Raw genomic sequence first — 15607 nt, forward strand, 5'->3', positions numbered from 1 at the left:
CATTTCTGAATTGGATCTACGGCAATGCCTCGACTACAATGTACTGCAAATACAAATATTGGCCAAGGCAGCTATACCCCTTATAACCTCCTTGACAAGCTTAAAGTACACTATCAGCTATCAGGTGTGCACAAACCAGCTCAAACGCATAACTGCATGGTGGAAGGATAAGAGAAGTACACTCAAGCAACTCCATCTATATCATAATGAGGACTTTTTGTTGGCATGAGTGCAAGTAAGCATTTTATCCAGTCTAAGAATTCTGCAACTAAATGGCATACAGAGAAAAGAAATGCCATGGTATTAATTCAATTTTTTACAGCTTCTTGCCCGCCTACCTTGCCTGCATACATTTCATCTCGACACACTGATGCTCGCCTTCACACCACCTGTGGAACTCACTGGAATTGACAGTGGACAGCAATACTTCGATGTGATGTCGCAACACGAAGAGACTACTATCACGATATGGTTCAGAGAACTACCGACCTTACGCGAGTTATACTTTTGTCATGGAGAGCTGAATGAGTACGAGATGTTCTGATATTGGGAGATGGATGACTCAGATAAATGACATATATATGGAAGAAGACTCGAAATTGATGGAGAGCTGACAATCAAAGAAGGATTTCAGTCGATTGAGAATGGGCAGAGGAATACAAGTACTTCAATGTGGACTGTAGACCAGAGAAATAGAAGACAATGTGTTGAGATTGTATTGTGAGTGCATGCACACTTCAGGGTACCCTTCTGACCTAGCTCTTAGCTTCAACATAATCTATATTGTGTAGTGGCTAAGAGCCTCTCAGGTGTCAGACAGACCATGGTACTAATACATGTCCCAGGGCATTATATGGGATTACTCAGGGCAAAGGCAGGGCAAAGGCTGGTCCAATGGCACAGTTATCATATGGGATGTCCTATAGTACTAGGGCATTGATATTTATATCCCAGTATTACTGGTTGTCCCATGGTGCCAGGGGTACATAGGGATGTCCCACTATTAGTAAAAGATGTATTTTCAGGCTATTGTATGGTAGTTTTTAATACTTTGTCCTACAATCATATTGTATAAGCTTTAATTATAAAAACAGTGACTAGAATACTGTAAATAAGTGTCTTATTTGCATTTTATATATGGTGAAATATTTATAGAAAGCAGGATATCCCATATCAAGTATTGTGTATACATTTATAATGTTATAAAGACTATATTACTATTGGTAGCATGTACAACAACTTCATTACCTCATATAACAACTAAGACAGGTCAAACAACAATGTTTATTCTCGTGTTTTAAAATCAATTTTACATTTTCTGACATAATGTTCAGACTAACATGATATAATCTTTGGCATATAGTATGCATCATAGCTATACTACAACTTTCACCAAGTGTCTCAAGAAATAAAACAACTCAGTCTACTAATATACTAGCAAAGGAGATATATTCTTGTCATGTCTCCTATCATATACTGTATTTGAATGAAAAAAGAAAGGCATTTGACCTAAGACTTCAGTCAAGTTACACTCAGAAATGCATTCACTGAATGACACCTTTGCATTATGGGATGTCCCTTTATGTGATGGGATATCCCATGTAAGGACCTGTCACTTTTAAACCTTACTAATTCAACTGTTAGTATAAATCTCTAGATAATTATAGTAGTTAAATAGAAACTTCAGGCTAAAGAAGAGACTAAATATCTGTAAATCTTAAAATAACATCTTAGGATGTCCTTAACATGGGAGATCCCACCTTATATAATATGCAAATAAAGTGCTTGTTTATATTACTATAGTCACTGTTTTTATAATTAAGGCTTAGATAATATGATAGTGGAATAAAGTATAAAAAAACTACCATACAATAGCCTGAAAATACATCTTTTACTAATAGTGGGACATCCCTATGTACCCCTGGCACCATGGGACAACCAGTAATACTGGGATATAAATATCAATGCCCTAGTACTATAGGACATCCCATATGATAATTGTGCCATTGGACCAGCCTTTGCCCTGCCTTTGCCCTGGGTAATCCCATATAATGCCCTGGGACATGTATTGGTACCATGGTTTGTCTGACACCTGAGATGCTCTTAGCCACTACACAATATAGATTATGTTGAAGCTAAGAGCTAGGTCGGAAGGGTACCCTGAAGTGGCATGCAATAGTATGAATATGACTTATACTAAGCAGAAACCTAGAGATATGGAGGCAAAGAAACTAAAGCCAAAGTCAATTTCTCATGAATGATACAGGAAGATCATGCTACAAGACACATTGATTAAGCTTCTCGGAGGTGAATAACATAATTGTCTGTTTCATTAAATGAACTACTGACAATTAACCAGAAGAGCTAGGATGGGAGACATGAATAGTTCTGCAACGATGGAGAGGAGGAAATGTGGCACTGTTGTTGTAGATTATTTGTGCAAGTCGCATTGATTTCTACTACAATCACTTTGAAAGACCGACTGTATGCAAGCTGTAGTACAGTAACAACAGGCACTACAAAATTTGTATTTAAACCCTAGACCTAACCCAGGACTAGGTGCAGCCCATGCATACAAATTTGTATTGAAAAGTCGTTCTCACGCATAGGGGCCATTTCATCTGTCCCTCAGGATTTTGGCGGAAGCCCTATCCCATAAAGAATGATTCCTTCGTACCTCAGGAATCGTAATCAGATCCAATCTAGTTGATAATGTTACCTGATGTTAGCTATACGGCCAATGCCTATCAGAATATACGCATACAGCTGAATGTACCATCTAGTTTAAACTTTAATGCCAACTTGTCAGAGATGGCAGTTACAGTATGATGTAAGGATGTTTAGAACCTTACTAAGTTGAACCTTACCGATCTGCTCAGCCATGCGATAGCTCCAATTAACTATGATGGAAATCAGGATGCAAAAAAAAGAATTCCACGGTTGTGAGGCACGAACGATAGGACGAATCTGATGTGAACTGTGTCTAGAACACACTTCCGTGGACGTCCTAACGCCTAGATGGTTATGAGGTAAATCTTCGTATACTAAAGACGCACATCAAATATCAACCTTGAACCGTCTCAAACGACACTGTAACAGGATGGCTATCCAACTTATGCTGGAAAAGCGAGAACAATATCATCAGTTAATTGCTTGTCATCTGAAAAGTACCACTGACGTGTCTTATAGGTGAGTTTTTGATTGCAATGATGGCAAGTCGGTCGAAGGAAGACAGAGAAAGCCAGCAGTTCGTATTTATGGCGGATGTAAGTAATGAGTGTCAGCGAAGCTATAAAGTGACTTAGAGCTGATGTTACTTACCACCTCTAGCCTGAACGCCCTAGGATATGCACCGAAACATTCAGTCCTCGTGTGGGTGAATGTGTTGATTTTACGTGGCCCTACAATCCGATGACTGCAAATATACGTGATGAGATGGTTCTTTACATCCAGGGATATGTATGGAAGAGGATGCTACCACCCGTAACTCGACACAATCAGTGAGTCTAATTAGAATTTCAGAAGTTCTTTCTCACCAACAAAAACGACTAGACTGCTGACACATATTATCTCTGCAAAACAATCTATATCACTTGCAGGGCTTGGTGCAAAGTCCTTTGACAATGGTATTAAAGCTATAATCAACCTTCATCAGCTCATGTCGGAGAGGGTGAATGGAGCAACACTTACACCCTGGACACCCCGACGCATCCAGAATGAAGTACTCCTCGACTTCTCCAACCGATACTTCTCTTCGCCCAAGGATGCTGTGAGAGAGGAGGCGATAGAATTCGGTATTGAGACTGACCCATTTGGAATCTTGAAAAACCAGATGGAAGGTTACATTCATATGACTGACAACAAGGTGCTTTATTATGAAAGGAGTGCTCTAAATGAGCACGGCAAAAGGTGAGGAATGAAATGACATCAACATATATAACGCTGATGACCTATCTAGTCGTACACTCCCAATACAACCTGCTGCAATTCAAATAGGTCATATGGTTGAACTGCAGGTGTCCTTCTGTGCGGTGCCTATATCTAAAGGGAAGTATTGATTCTTGCACAAGTTGAGATCAATTTGTGTACTGAATCGAAGGGTACAATCGGTGAGTGGTATGCTATTTCAAGATGCAGATCACCATAACTGAAGTCAACATACCATAGGATTTCAACCAGGTTTTAGTGAAGCGTATTGTCCATCCACAGTTGTTGCCAACTCGTACTGTCAAACGTAAGATCGGCTATGATTCTGATTCTGATGCAGATATGGAGGAGGAGGATGACCATGGAAAGCGACGCTGTGTAGAATCTTCGATAGAGGCCATAGGATCATCTACGTCCAGATTAGACATATCGGACCCTGTGACTCCACAGATGTAGAGTATCACAGTCTCAGTATCAATAGCATGATATACATGTGATGCTACTGAATGAATATCATTACAAAAAAATCGGCCAAGTCATGTGTTGCACAACACTCATCCTTAAAAGAGAGACGGTCTTGTGGAGCAAAATCAGCCAAGTCATTGCACAACTCTTGTCTCTGAAAGAGGGATGGTCTTGTAGAGTAAAATTAATCAAGTCACCTGGGGATTAGTGACAGTATGCATTGAACAATGAGAAGGACGTACCAGACCCCTGGACTTGATGGAGAGGTGTTGTCCATGTTGTCCTGTGTGCCCTACTGCTGGGCATGGTGTCCATTGTCTGTGAAGTGTCAAAATTGAGGAGTGAACACTGAAGCCCTAATAAACAAGGAGTACAGATATGCTATCATATACATATCCTGCGATCTGCTTAGATAAGCTACTGTACCGTACAAAATAGGATGAATCACAAGAAGGGCCATGGATGCATAATGGAGGTCGGAAAGGTGATGGTACTAATCTGGAAAAATCACATTAGCTATATTAACAATCCGCAAACAGGCTGCATGGTGCTAAGGAGTGCTACAGATCTGCCACTCGTTAATATAGCTTATGTATCCCCCTCTTGCAGGGCACAGTGCTCATTGCACGGTCGAGGGTGCTGGACGCATGAGAGAGAAGGTGGTGGTGGTGGCCCGTTGGGGCTGCACATCGGATGACGAACACCCCCGCTCTTGAAGCGGGGGCATTGTTATTGTCATCCTGCACCCTGTCTTGCGGGGTATGGTGCTCATTGCACAGTCGAGGGTGCTGGACGTGCGAGAGAGGAGGAGGTGGCCCGTTGGGGCCGCATGTCAGATGACAAGGACGAGGACAAATGCCCCCGCTCTTGAAGCGAGGGCATTGTCATTGTCGTCCCTCTTGCGGGGCACGGTGCTCGTTGCATGGTCGAGGGTGCCAGACACGCGAGAGACGAGGAGGATGAATGTCGCCCCCACTCTTGCAGCGGGGGTGTCATTCATGTCACCCGGAGTGCCCTCTTGCAGGGCATGGCGTCCGTTGCAGGGTGGAGGGCGGTGGGCATGCAAGGGAGGTGAGGGAGGTCACTGTGGGTGATGCTGCACGTCGCACAATGACGACGACGAACGTCGCCCCCGCTCTTGCAGCGGGGGTGTCGTTCGTGTCGCCCGGAGTGCCCTCTTGCAGGGCATAGTGTCCGTTGCAGGGTGGAGGGCGGCGGGCATGCAAGGGAGGTGAGGGAGGTCACTGTGGGTGATGCTGCGCGTCGCACAATGACGACAACGAACGTCGCCCTCGCTCTTGCAGCGGGGGTGTCATTCGTGTCACTTGGTGTGCCCTCTTGCAGGGCATGGCATCCGTTGCAGGGTGGAGGGCGGCAAGCATGCGAGGGAGGTGGGGGAGGTCACTGTGGATGATGCCACGTGTCACCCCCGCTCTTGATGCGGGGGTGTCATTCGTGTCGTCTGGTGTGCCCTCTTGCAGGGCATGGCCTCCGTTCGGAGGTTGTGGGCGGCGATCGTGTGAGGGAGGGAGGAGAGGAGGGAGGAGGTGGGGCCGTGCGTCGTGCGATGATGAGGACGAATGTGGCCCCCGCTCTTGAAGTGGGGGTGTCATCGGTGTCGTCCTCCATGTCCTCTTGCAGGACTCTGTTCGGAGGTTGTGGGCAGCGATCACGCGAGGGAGGGAGGAGAGGAGGGAGGAGATGGGGCAGTGCATCGCGCGATAATGAGGACGAACGTGGCCCCCGCTCTTGAAGCGGGGGCATCGTTCATATTGTCTGGCATGCCCTCTTGCATGGCATGGCCTCCGTTGGAATGTCGAGGGCGGCAGGTGTGCGAGGGAGGTCGAAGAGGAGGGAGGAAGTCGGGCCCCGCGTCACATGATGACGACGAATGTGGCCCCTGCTCTTGAAGTGGGGGCTACATTCACAGCATCCGGCATGCCCTCTTGCTGGGCACACTTTGCATTCCATCATGCCAGGTGGTGGAGGCGCGAGGGAGGTTGGGAAGAAGGTCAGTAGGTAGAGCAATGAGATGGTGCGAACTACCATGCGGGGGTGTCGTCCGAGACCTCTAGCGTGTCCTCTTGCTTGGGACATCCTCTGGTTGGTGGTGTGGGGAGGAGGAGGACCGAGGGACTCAAGGAGGAGGAGCCCCGTGTAGGGACTTAGAAGATTCCGCGCAGTTGACAGACGCTTTCCCAGTCACATCAGATTCGAGCTCCGCTCAAATATTTCACCCAATACAGTAACTTTCTCAGCCACCAGGGCGCTGAGAATGAAAAAAGTGTTGATGCACTCGATTTTCTGGATGACATCGACACTTTTTTCGTTGTCCGCTCATCCACAGTCTCCGCTACCTCTCGTGGCGCCCACACTCACAAACTCGACACAAAGTCTTTCCCTCCTGAACCTCAATTGATATTGGCCTTCTATCGGTCCTGTACAGTGCTTCTTTGCTTCTTTACATCTGGTGAGCCAATCTTGACATTATGCTTCTGATTCCATGGAATACTAACCTTAAATTCCACCACTGCAGAACGCTAGCACCAACAATATCTTCTCTCGGTGAGTTGCTATTGTTTCACTTCACTGCTGCAGTCTTTGACCCAGCTGAGGATTATAGACCCTATTACTGGTCCACTTGTGCACCCCGGTGAACTTGTGAACATTTCTAACTGACACAAGATGCATCCTCACCTCTTTGTGGTGAACGACCATCCCAAGAACCCCTTTCCTGGAGTTGGGACGGTGTACATATACATCCAGGATACGCATGTAGAGGTGATGGAAAAGTTATTCGATTGGGCTGGGAAGCAGCAGTTGCCGGGGTTGACAGCTGAGCAGGCTCGATTGGCTGGTGTGTAAATGTTTCCGTTGTTCCTTTGCTCTTCTGATTCTGTTATATCAGGCTATGTTAAGATGAAGCCTGGAGATTCTGTGTTTGCTAGAGATATGTGGGGATCTGGACAACCGGTAGATGATGTAATTCAGGCATAGTATGTGCCCAGGTTCGTAAGCCTTTAATTTTCTGATAATACGCTCATGTGATTGATTTCATCTGCAGTTACAAGATACGGAAGGAACTTATCGATGCGATTATCGACTCTTGCGATGAGCTTCTTGGCCCGAAAGAATTGCGTACAGCCGATAAGGCTGTTAAGGTCAGTGATTTTGAGTGACAACGTAAAGTAGATCGAGTAGAATAGCTGATCATATTGTCAAGCTTGGTGATAGCTATACTGGAGGTATCCAAATGGGAACATGATCCAAATGCCATTCACGTGTCAACTTCCAAGCGTTGCTATACCTTGGGCCAATCCTTTCAGGGGCCTCGTAACCTTGCATCTCCCTCTCCTGGTGCTAAAGTATATGGTGACGTGTTGACACCACATTAGCAGATGCGTAAAAGGGCTGTACAGGTGTGTTCTTAATCATACTAAAGCATGCAGCATATTAATTGTAGTGAAGGCATCTACTAAAGTTGCCAATGTCTTGAGACTGGACCTCCAAAGGTATCAGAGACATTGAAATGCAATGCCAATGTAAAGAATTTGCCACCGTTAGGGGCTGATGACAGCTCAGATATTTACAACTACGCTGATCTGACTGTGCAGTTGAATATTTTGTCCACAAAAAATGAGGATGAGTATGCAGGTGCTTTATATTTTCTTCTTTAATGTTCATGCATATTAATAAGAATCATAGAGAGCAACTTCCAAAAAGATCTTGGAAAGTTTGCGGGCAATCACATCGATAAAGGTGACTGGCCTGGCGCTTACACAGTTATGATTGGGGCTTCTGATCTCAGCCCTGATGACTATTCTGGCATCTTCTGCTTATTTGACATTGGAATCTTTGTGGAAATGGGCAATATTCCTTTGCTTTGCTTTGGAGGTGTATGTCATCATAGTGGCACTCCTCCTACTTCTTCTGACCCTTCGGGTGATTCTTACCGAGTGGCATTTATCAACTACCCTTCAAAGAGTCAGATGGAGGGTCATGCTCTTCTTGGACTTGCAGCTATGCCTGATCACAAGCTGCTAACTTTACGGTCAGAAATGATTGACCCGCGGTGAGTACATATATATATTTTCCGCTTTTTTTATGTTTTGCTAAGTGATGTATAGTTATGACAATACGGACATCATCTATACGAATGAGGCCAACTGGGCGACCGACAGCTTGGCATTGAGTGATCCCAAAGCCTTTTTTTGCTTTTATACAAGAGGCATCGCCTAGTACGTGCATTTTCTTCTTCGTCAGGTGCCTTGAACGCTTAAGGCGAAGATGGATGTTAACAAGTTCCTGGACACATTTTCAATGGAGGTTGATGGTGAACATGTTACACCTGGCCCTTGGGAGCTTGGTCCTGGTTTTACTGCATACTCGGAGACTTTTGAAACTACTCGCGCTGATGCGGTGAAGTCTTGGGACCATCTAGTGAAGACTTGAGCTGCATTTATTCCTTATCTTGCTGGAAAGAAGAAGGGAGGGGCCGGTAGTGACTCTGACTCTGATGAGGAGCCTGCAGCAACTGGTGATATTGAAGCAGTCATTGTGCCTGCTAAGCCAAGTGGTCGACCTTGTACATTTTTTTTGTTTGAACTCAAGTATTAGTGACTGATTGCTGTTCTGTAGTACCTAAGAGTCTGTATTGATATCACTCATTTCTGCATTACGTTCTAATTTGTTTGTGATTATAGAAAATTCCAAGAAGCATCCTCGAACTAACTCACAGCCCAATTTGGATGCTTCTCAACCAAAGAATATGTGCAAGGGTTATGCAACTGGTATGCTTTACTTTTATTGTTTCTGCTTATATCTAATACTGGTTTTCAGAGGTTGGGTTACAAGATATGCTGAAAACTATCGGGCGTACTCGGACAATCGATTTATCGACCAAGACTAAGCGTTGCAGCAAGTGTTTGGCCACTAGACATGAATCCTCGGACACAGACAACAAGCAAGAATACTTGGGCCTCGTTGGTGGTGGCCATAATAATGGTGATGATGGAATGGATGTAGATTTGTCTGGTGCACAGAAGGGCGTAAGGCGTAGCAGTCGCCTTGGTGGAAAGTCGGGTGTATCGTCTCGTTAGTGTTTATATATCTGAACACCTTGTATACAATACTAAATTTATATTCCACTCAGACATCGAGCAGCATGTTTCTGATGGCTATGAGCCTGACAAGGATGACGATGATGAAGACAACTATGATCAAGAGCCCAGGAACACTGAACAGACACCTCAGACTCGAAAGAAGAAACAACCTTTACACAAAGTCTTGGCATCTTTCTATGTTTCTGATGAATCTGTAGAAGAGGGAGAGCAAGGTATGTTTAATGTATTTGTTTATTCTTCATTCAACTTATGCTTGCAGTAGACCAAATAAACAGTGACCAAGTGACAGAAAGCGAAAATGATTCAGACACTGATGACACTGGTGCGTCTTTTGACTGGATTAATATAATGTTATTTTGCTTATTTGTTTACAGTTCATGCGACGGTGCTCTCACTCTTCAAAAAGTGAAACATCAAGGCATCTCATTCAGAATTCAAATATGGGAGTCAATGGAGGTTCTCTCTATCAAAGGCAAAGCCATCTCATTGGAGAACATTCTTGCGTAGAAGCAGATCATGCTGTCTAATGGTGTTGCCTGACATTGGCTGAACATCATCTGTCTCCAGCGTTGTCAGGAACTCTTTGAATCTCTTCATGCAAGGAAACTTGTAACCTCATCCGATTGGTTTACCTCTCTTACTATCAAGATCTACCAGCACTTCGAGATTTCTCGCCGCTCCAGTGACACACTAAATCCCTCGACTTATCTTCCTGGTCTTCCAAAGTCGATTCAACCTTGGAAGCTGCCTGTTACCAATGCTCTTAATGGTGATGAGCTGGAGACTCGTGTTCTCAGCACACTGCACTCAGTCCTACACAGTTGGCTTGGTTATCCAAATGATACCTCAATGATGCGAGGTGTCTTCGTGACTCGGATCATACAGACATTTCATTCTGAGAATGTTTTACTCCTTCAAGGCGTATGGTGCATATATTCTGAAATCAAGGTGAAGGTCTTGGGTCCTTCTTTCAAAGGATTGCGTCCACACTCCCTACACCCTAATATGCTGGATACAATCTTTGACAAGCTCTCCAGCCTGCCACTTGCTAGCCTGGAGTCCAAGGAACATTCTTTGTTGGAAGACATAGGAGATTTGATGAAGAAGGCCCTGGAGCTCATTTCATACCCTGGTGGTAAACCCACTGCCCCTACACCAGCAGCGACTTCCATTCCTTCTGGAACTGCATCCACCTCTCAGATTCCAACTCACCAGGGACTCCAAAGCCTTCTTGACTTTGTGTTGGAGCTGATTCCTCTGGTGGATTCTACAACAGCATTTCCTTCCACTAGAATCCAATCGCTTGTACTCCAACAGCTTGACAAGTGTCTTCCCTTCCACGAGTGTGCACCAAGCAAGTCACGTGTCAGTGGACTTGATGGACCGCTTCACTCAGACAATATCGACAAGCATGGTGCATTTGCAAGTGCTTGTATATTCTGTGGAATCACCTTTGGTTGTCCCGTTGTTCAAGAGAAGCCAACCTATTTTTCCACAGAAGCAGTGTGGGAGGAGATGCTTCTCTCTTGTCCTCGTGATTCATCTGGCAATATTCGCAAAGGCTATCTCTGCGACAAGACTGCATACAGTTCCTGTATTAGTGGTCGTGATCCAAAGCGCACCCACAACTACTTCATCGCGGAGGAATATTTTCACAGATTTTTGGAGACGGAGGGTAAAGATGGCCAGATTGGCTTCACCCAATTTTACACCTGGGCAACTAGGTCTATGCGAACTGATTGCAAGAAGATTCTACCCCAGATGGGCGGTTTAATCTGTCTGCTCTTGGCAGCTGATCTTTGCTATGCAGGCAAGGTCAGAATGCCAGATGTTGATGAGATGGCCAAGGTAGTTGCTCATGTGGAGAAGGGTGCTATTGCTGGTCTATCTCTTTGTTCATTGACATCTGCAGGATCTAGTGTGGAAGAAGTTGAAGAGGCATTTAAGATGGCATACTCATTTTTGGACGCTCATCTCACTGTTGAACAGAAGAGACTTATTGGATTTGATCCAATTATGACAGAACATTTGCTCTGTAAGTTCCAGCGAGTAGATAGGGTAGCAAGTAGAAAATCATGACCGTTGTAGATACTTTGTAGTGGTCAAGTCAATATATACAGAATGTAATAGTCACAGATAATATTCTGGGGTCTCAACTGGCAGCTGCACTTGAGAACAGCTTCTTTACCCATCATTGTACATTGGAATAGCAGCAGATTAAGCCCTCATTTGTCCATTTAGGTGAGTTCTTCATCCTCCTAGCTGTCCTTCTCTTCCTGACCCCAAACTCTCTTTACAGCATTTATCTGAGCATGAATTGTAGATTTGACCTTCTTCCCATGTTTTGGGGATAATGTAGGTGAATATAGACCTCTGGATTGTCCGGTGTGTCCCTGTATTCACTGTTCTCACTTATTTCCTCTGAGCCAGACAATTAAATCGAAATTATATTCCAGGCTTCCAACCAAGGGCTGTACTTAGGAACGGCTGCCTTGCCCATCATTATACATTGGAACAGCAGCAGATCAAGCCCCTATTTGTCCATTTAGGTAAGTTCTTCATTCTTTAAACTTTGCTTCTCTTCCTCACTATAAATCCCTGTTACTGCAAGGATCTCTGGATGGATGGTAGATGTGACCACAATATAGCATTATTCCGATTTACATGATCCAATATTGCAGTATGTCCATAACATTCTATATATGCCAGTAGAAGCAAAGCATGCTAAGGTGAAGAAAAGAACATTAGACCAAGTAATGAGTCTGTTTTGTGGTCAGATATTCTATAATATATTTGGAAAAGCTCCCATACTACAACATTGAGTTTTTAGTATAAGGATTGAGTATAATAATACAGAGGAATGTCGATCAAAAGTTTAAAAGATGTAGGTCTGAGGTCAACTGTGATACTCCATCTTAAAGTATGAAATCGATAAGCCAACCTAAACGCATCTTAATGAGTACTATCTACTATGACTTTGAGTTATTTAGAATAAGGATTGTGAAACATAGAATTAAAATCACAGAGAAACAGAGGTCCGAGGTTAACCATAATATGGAATCTTACAATGCCAGTGATTAAATAAAAACATGAGTGCTATCTGTTATCTAATCTGAGTGCCCTAGCCACCTATCTGTTGATGGTGCTTTGTACAAGTCACATCGGTTTTCAATACAACTTTTTTTGAATGTCCGCCTGTAGTTACAGTGTAGTAAAGTAAGTAGAGCTACTACAACGTTTGTAGATGGAGCTGAACCCTAACCTTAAGTCACCCATACAAATTTGTAGCCAAAATTCGTTCCCACAGTTTGGGGAAAACGTCGTGACAGGACAAGCGCCCATCTAAAGCTCATCCTGCATAAGAACGATTCCTGAGGTACGAAGGAATCGTAACCATTCTGGCATATAATATAAATGGATGCTAATGAACATATATAAGATCTTTTCGCAGTGAACGAGGTTGTAGAGCTAGCGCACAATCCCCCATATGATTTAGTGTACCAATCCCGCAATAATTTGTAATCTAACATGTGTAAACTATCATATGCTGTTCGACAGAGAACTATATGTCTTTAAATCCCATGTCAGCACCTCCAGATCAAATTATTCCAGCCCTTCCAAATGAAGTCAGCATTCCAATATGCAAGAAGGTCATATCAGACTGGTCACACTTGACCCGCAGCACAGAGAAGGTTCTTACTGTCAAGGAGGCTGAGACAGAGGCAAAGAAGATGCAGATCAGGACGTGGCAGCAAATGTTGCAACTCACAAACAAACATTGGCTCGATGCTACAGTCATTCCTCTCTTTCCTCTAATGACAATCATTATCGATACAAAGAATCAGCTTATATATTACAAAGTCTCCATTAAAGACACATATTATATTTCAGGCAGTGCAGGCCGTATTTGAACGAAATTCAGATATCGTAGAGGGTGACTTAGATTGACTGCAGAAAGCACAGAAGATTATGACAAAGATTGTATCTCTTACAGCAAAGTCTGAGATTGGTGGACCAATGGCATGTTTATATTTACTGCAGCATTCGGACCACTATACAAGTCATGACTTTAAAGTCTGCTACTGGCGCAGTTATGTCAAACAAGTTGAAAATGTCTGACAGACATCTGAACCTGAAGGAAATGAATGGCAAGTTCCAGACAAGGTTATACTAGGTCAAAGCAATGGAAAGTATATTGGCATCTCACCAGTTGTTGACTATATGCATCGGCCTCCAGAACTTGAGTCAATTAGTTTGTATGACTGGATTTGACGTGCAGACAAGAAGAAGATGTCTAAACAATATAGTGAAGGCAAAGAAAAAAAGTTTGAAGTAAACACTATCACTAATCATTGCTGGATTGGTCAAAGAGTTGAATTCTGTGTACAATGGACTCTAGGTGATACAACTTGGGAGCCATATACATCCTGCAAAGATCTTGCAGAGTTGGATGTTTATCTTGAGAAACTTGAAGTAAGGGATTGGCATGCACTACCAAAAATTGCACTAACAGAAAATGACTCTGAAGATGAAGAATATGATGGTAAATTACCAGAAGAACATGAAACATCAACCTCAGATCCTGATTCAGACAAGGGCTCTTACACGTGGTATTAATTTTCTAAAGATCATCCACAGTATGAGACACTACGTGCGACTAGTAGCAGAGCGATATGCACAGATACACTTTGTAGGTGGAGCATTGCCTAGGCGAGATAAAGGAAACTGTGAAGATTATTGTATGACTATGCTTACTTTATTTAACTCATGGCAGACTGGACTTGAGCTGAAGGTAAACAGTGATGTAACTTGGGATGATTCTTTCAACCAATATGAATTTACTGAGAGACAGCATGAGCTTCTAAAGTTTTTCAATCTTAGGTATGAATGCAATGATGCACAAGATGATTATTCTGCTGCAAGAAAGGCAGGAAAGGGCCAAAACATTCTTCCCTTTGATGCAAATAATGACTTGTTAGATTACTTTGACAGTGAGTACTATGGTGATGAAGCTCAAGCTGACCTTGTTGATGAAGCAAGTATGCTTAACCTGGACCAGTATGATGAACCAAATCGGTCTGCATTGTTCCGTACAGCTCAAATGCAAGAAGCAGAGCACATGCTACAAACTTGTGGTGCAATGGATGCACTTCCACTTAATCAGAAATCAGACTTTGCTGATTCTGACATTGCAATACAAACTGGTCAAGGTTGCACTGGAAATGCTTGGAAAACATTACTTCTAGAGAAGCGTGATGCAATTCTGCAGGCTCGAGAGACACAAGCTGCAACTAAGAAGTCTAGTCAGTCTACAACTGAACCAGTCAATTCCATTGACCAAGTAAAGATTATTGACCAGTCGTATCTTGACAAGTCATTCAAAGCATCAAATAAAGATAGTCAACAATTGATTAATCAGACAGTGCAAAAATTCAGTCTGAATAAAGAACAAAAGCGTGCATTTCGCATAGTTGCTAATCATGAAGTTCAGACTAGTGAGGAGCAGTTAAAAACGTACTTAGGTGGTATGGCTGGCACTGGCAAGTCACAAGTAATTAAAGCATTGATTGATTTTTTTACTACATAAGAGGAAGGCTATAGATTTATGTGTATTGCCCCTACTGGTGCAGCTGCAGCATTAATATCTGGTTCAACTTACCACTCTGTACTTGGATTGAGTCAGTATGGCTCAGAGTCTGTTGCAAAACTTAGTCAAGTTCATGCACAACTAAAAAATGTTGACTATATTTTTGTGGATGAAGTTTCTATGATTGATTGCAAGAGTCTTTATAAAATCTGTGCACATATGTGCAAGGCAATGGCCAATGAAGAACCATTTGGTGGAATTAATATGATTTTTGCTGGAGACTTTGTGCAGTTACCACCTGCAGTTAACAACTGTCCATTATATTCTCATAATATTGAACCAGTTATTTATACAACATATAGTCCTTCATAGCAGGAGGCCTCTATTGGCAAGGCACTATGACATCAGGTCACTACTGTAGTTATTCTGCGAGAGAACATGTGTTAGTGGTCACAAAGTGAAGAAGACAAAAAGTTACGAACAGCACTAGAGAAAGATACAAGTC

General features: G+C 43.3%; 4 protein-coding genes across 4 annotated transcripts; 2 read left to right on the forward strand and 2 right to left on the reverse strand.

Annotated features, from left to right (window-relative positions):
- Positions 1–5224: 5224 nt before the first annotated feature.
- On the reverse strand, positions 5225–5392 carry SCP_0114500 (hypothetical protein; the record flags this gene model as incomplete). Its single annotated transcript, XM_027753673.1, has 1 exon — positions 5225–5392. One exon carries the CDS (start codon positions 5390–5392, stop codon positions 5225–5227), a length of 168 nt encoding a protein of 55 aa, XP_027609474.1.
- Positions 5393–5633: 241 nt separating this feature from the next.
- SCP_0114510 (hypothetical protein) lies at positions 5634–6005 on the reverse strand (the record flags this gene model as incomplete). The annotated part of the gene is made up of 1 exon (XM_027753674.1): positions 5634–6005. The coding sequence occupies one exon, from the start codon at positions 6003–6005 to the stop codon at positions 5634–5636; it is 372 nt and encodes a 123-aa protein (XP_027609475.1).
- A 1072-nt stretch (positions 6006–7077) lies between these two features.
- SCP_0114520 (hypothetical protein) lies at positions 7078–7571 on the forward strand (the record flags this gene model as incomplete). Its single annotated transcript, XM_027753675.1, has 3 exons — positions 7078–7249; positions 7301–7388; positions 7457–7571. 3 exons carry the CDS (start codon positions 7078–7080, stop codon positions 7569–7571), a joined length of 375 nt encoding a protein of 124 aa, XP_027609476.1.
- A 1589-nt stretch (positions 7572–9160) lies between these two features.
- SCP_0114530 (hypothetical protein) lies at positions 9161–9924 on the forward strand (the record flags this gene model as incomplete). The annotated part of the gene is made up of 5 exons (XM_027753676.1): positions 9161–9182; positions 9232–9486; positions 9545–9727; positions 9778–9837; positions 9890–9924. The coding sequence occupies 5 exons, from the start codon at positions 9161–9163 to the stop codon at positions 9922–9924; spliced, it is 555 nt and encodes a 184-aa protein (XP_027609477.1).
- Between the last annotated feature and the right edge of the window lie 5683 nt (positions 9925–15607).

This window comes from Sparassis crispa, assembly GCF_003851025.1.
Source record: "Sparassis crispa DNA, contig_000000F, whole genome shotgun sequence".
Taxonomy (NCBI): Eukaryota; Fungi; Basidiomycota; class Agaricomycetes; order Polyporales; family Sparassidaceae; genus Sparassis; species Sparassis crispa.